General features: G+C 50.6%; 1 protein-coding gene across 1 annotated transcript; it reads right to left on the minus strand.

The window, feature by feature from the left end:
* Positions 1–359: 359 nt before the first annotated feature.
* LOC109742484 (uncharacterized protein At4g15970-like) lies at positions 360–1981 on the minus strand. Its single transcript, XM_020301570.4, has 2 exons — positions 1818–1981; positions 360–1680 (listed from the first exon to the last, which is right to left on the minus strand). The coding sequence occupies exons 1-2, from the start codon at positions 1962–1964 to the stop codon at positions 826–828; spliced, it is 1002 nt and encodes a 333-aa protein (XP_020157159.1). The 5' UTR covers positions 1965–1981; the 3' UTR covers positions 360–825.
* Positions 1982–3184: the final 1203 nt, after the last annotated feature.

Genomic DNA, 3184 nt, shown 5'->3' on the forward strand with positions numbered 1-3184 from the left:
GCTGCTCAATCCTCTGCCTCTAGTACAGATCCAACGGACGACATGGGTCGGGATCATGGGATCATATCACCCACCGTATCACCAGATATGCACTCAGTTCAACCCCCCCCCCCCCCCCCCCCCCCCCCCGCCCCCCGGCACGAAAAAATTAAGAACTACTACCTGCAAAAAGAAGTAAGCACTACTAATCTATCTATATCTCTATCACTCTATCACAATAGGGTCGATGTTTTTTTTGTGCGACACAATGATGTGGCTAAGAAAACATGCTAGCCGGCTAGGAGGACTGCCTGAATGAGAATGCAAGCTGGAGTGAGGCAGCCGCAATTTGGGGTGGTGCGAGTGCAAATGTTACCGAGAAATAAGGCATCCATGGTGGACGGTGCCATACAAGACCAAGTGCAAGAGATAGCTAAAGAGGGGAAACAAATATAACGAGCTCATCCATGTTACACCTCACCCTAGTCTGTAACAACATAAGAGAACTGAATACAATACGGCCCGTCCTTAGATCAATGATGTGGAGCGTAGGTTCGGCTGAACCATGGTTCCGTAAAACATTTTCGAGCGGATGATAGAGCAGAGGAGGCCGTGAGGACGCGCTTGAAGACGGTATTTCTCTCAACATAATCATTAGCCACATGAGTCAAATTGATATTTGATAGCAGCGTCTCCATATCCCAATTTATTGTTCCATGGCAACGCACAGGCATTTAACTAGTCTAGGTAGAGAAGGGGAACCCAACAATTGCACAGATCAATCTTTTCCAGTAAAACAAGGAAGCAAACCAAACAGGCAGCGAGCGACGACCGAAGAATGTTTGATCAGTAGGTGAGCGCGGTGCTGTTGGCGCCGAGCAGCACCTGCTGCGCCTTGAACTGCCTCCACTCGTCGAGCACGGCGTTGAGCCTGTCGATCTTGTCCTGCAGGCCGTGGATGCAGGCTGCGTGGAAGGTGCATATCTCATGGAAGTTGAACTTCTTCCACGCCTCGCACGCGCTATGGAAGTAGGTGGTGTCAACGAGCTGCACGGTCGCCCCATGCCTCGCGGCCAGCTCGTGCTTCATCTCTCTGAACACCACCTGGTCGTTCTCCCCGGGCCACCGCGTCCTCGCCTCGTACCAGTCCCTGAAGAAGGCCAGGGATGCCGCGGTCGGCCTCGCATACACGAACCCGCCGTTGGCGGCCTTGTCGAGGTCGTACGGGTTAGTGCCGAAATGGTTGTCGCAGCCGAGGGTGATGTCGGCGCCGACTGGGATGCGCAGCAGCGGGTTTCGGAACCACAAGATGTCTAAGTCAGTGAAGAGGAAGGAGTAGCCGAGCCCAAGCACCCGCGCCTGGAATCTGTTGCGCGCCCACATCATGTCCACATAGTCCTTGTCATAGAACATGAGCTCCGTGCCGTTGGGGGCGGCGCCGTTCGCGCCGGAGAGCAGGTGGCAGAGCGGGTGCATGCGCCGGCACCGCTCGAGCCCCTTGGGGTCGGTGGCCACCACCACCAGGTGCTTGAGCAGGGGCTCTGTCCTCACGCCCGTGCGGAAGCTGTCCAGCAACATCTGGAGGAGCGAGCCGGGCAGCGCATGCGCCTCATTGGCGAAGGCCAGGATGACGGTCTTGTCCTCCATGGACGCGCTCCGGAGCAGCTCCGCGAGCCCGTCGTCGTCGCTTGCGACCGCGGCCTACACGCGCGAACGCGATCGATGGTTTCAGTTCTGACATGCGATAAGACAAAGAATCGAAACAGAAGAGAACTGATGTACTCCCTTAGTGATCTAAACGATCTTATATATTTTTTACGCAGGGAGTATGTACGCACCGTGCTGAGCTTGCTGATGCCGACATCTGCGATGGTGTAGGGGCACGGAGCAGACGGTAGCAGCAGCGCGACAAAGGCTGCCGTGGCCGCTGCCCCTAGAACGAAGCACAGCAAATTCGTCACGGAGTTCATGGCCAGTGAAGTCATCCGACGAAACTTCCGAGAGTGCAGTCTAGAGTGCACTACTGTGTACGTACGCGAGGCCCTGTGCCTGTTATAAACCTCATCGATGCCGAGATTCCTGTCAGAAATCAAGTAAAAAATAAAACAAAATGGAGACGTTGTGGCAATTAAAGCCACGGTTGACTCAGATTTCATCTGAGAAGTAAAATATATGGGCTGAGATCGGATATTTGATTCTGAGTACGGCTTCCTGAAATCATCACCGTCCACTAGCATGTGGATCTGTGCTGGTTGATGTATTTCTGCAGGTATAGCAGATGTATTGATGCAGGCAAATAAAGCCAGCTCGTGGGCGCATTAAATGAGATGACAGCTGGTCAGGTGAGGCAGAACCGCCCAGTCATTTACCTCAGCCGCCTTCTTGCCGACCTGCACTTATTGTATCTCGCAAGTCGTTGGACAATCTTGTACTCCTACAAGTGCAGCCGTTTGCAAGCAAGAACAGTTGACATTTGCTGCAAAAGAACACCCGCAGTGACGACTCTTCGAATTTCAGTCACGGATTTCTATCCCTTGTACACTGTTACGTAAAGTAAGAGACCACATCAGCACCACTAGTTATAACATTGGGAATTCAGATGGCTTATCTAAAGCAAGACACCAAATCGCCACCACTAGTTAGACAAGTAGAGTATCATATACTAGTAATATTATGCATATGATACTAGTGTATAATACTACCTTCGTAGTGCATAGTATCAAAGAATAGTATCATAAATGATCTTATTTATGGCCATGCATGACACAAAGTAGTATATCATTTATTATGTTATGGTATCTACCTATGTTACTCTAACCTCTCTCTTTTTTCTTCAATTCTCTAACACATCAGCATGTTTGCTATTACCGAGTGCATGATACCGGCTAAGATACCCCACTATGGCCATCCTTATAACACTAGGGATTCGGACAATTAATCAAAGTTTGCGCCAAACATGTGCGGCAATTGTTGCAAAGAATAATAGCCCAATTTCTGTCACCCATAACGATGGCACTTTCAAATTCAGTCTGGGATTTTTGTCCCTTAAACACAGGAACGAAGACTAATTCCTTCGCATCAAGCACACGCGCTATCAAAAGATCTTGATGGGCCCCGAACATCTGCTCCTTCACATCAGTCAAGGATCTCCTTGTACAGGAAATCCGGGATATCTCCCTTGTTCCCCTTCATGGTCACTATCTCG

This window comes from Aegilops tauschii, chromosome 1 (genome assembly GCF_002575655.3).
Source record: "Aegilops tauschii subsp. strangulata cultivar AL8/78 chromosome 1, Aet v6.0, whole genome shotgun sequence".
Lineage (NCBI taxonomy): Eukaryota > Viridiplantae > Streptophyta > Magnoliopsida > Poales > Poaceae > Aegilops > Aegilops tauschii.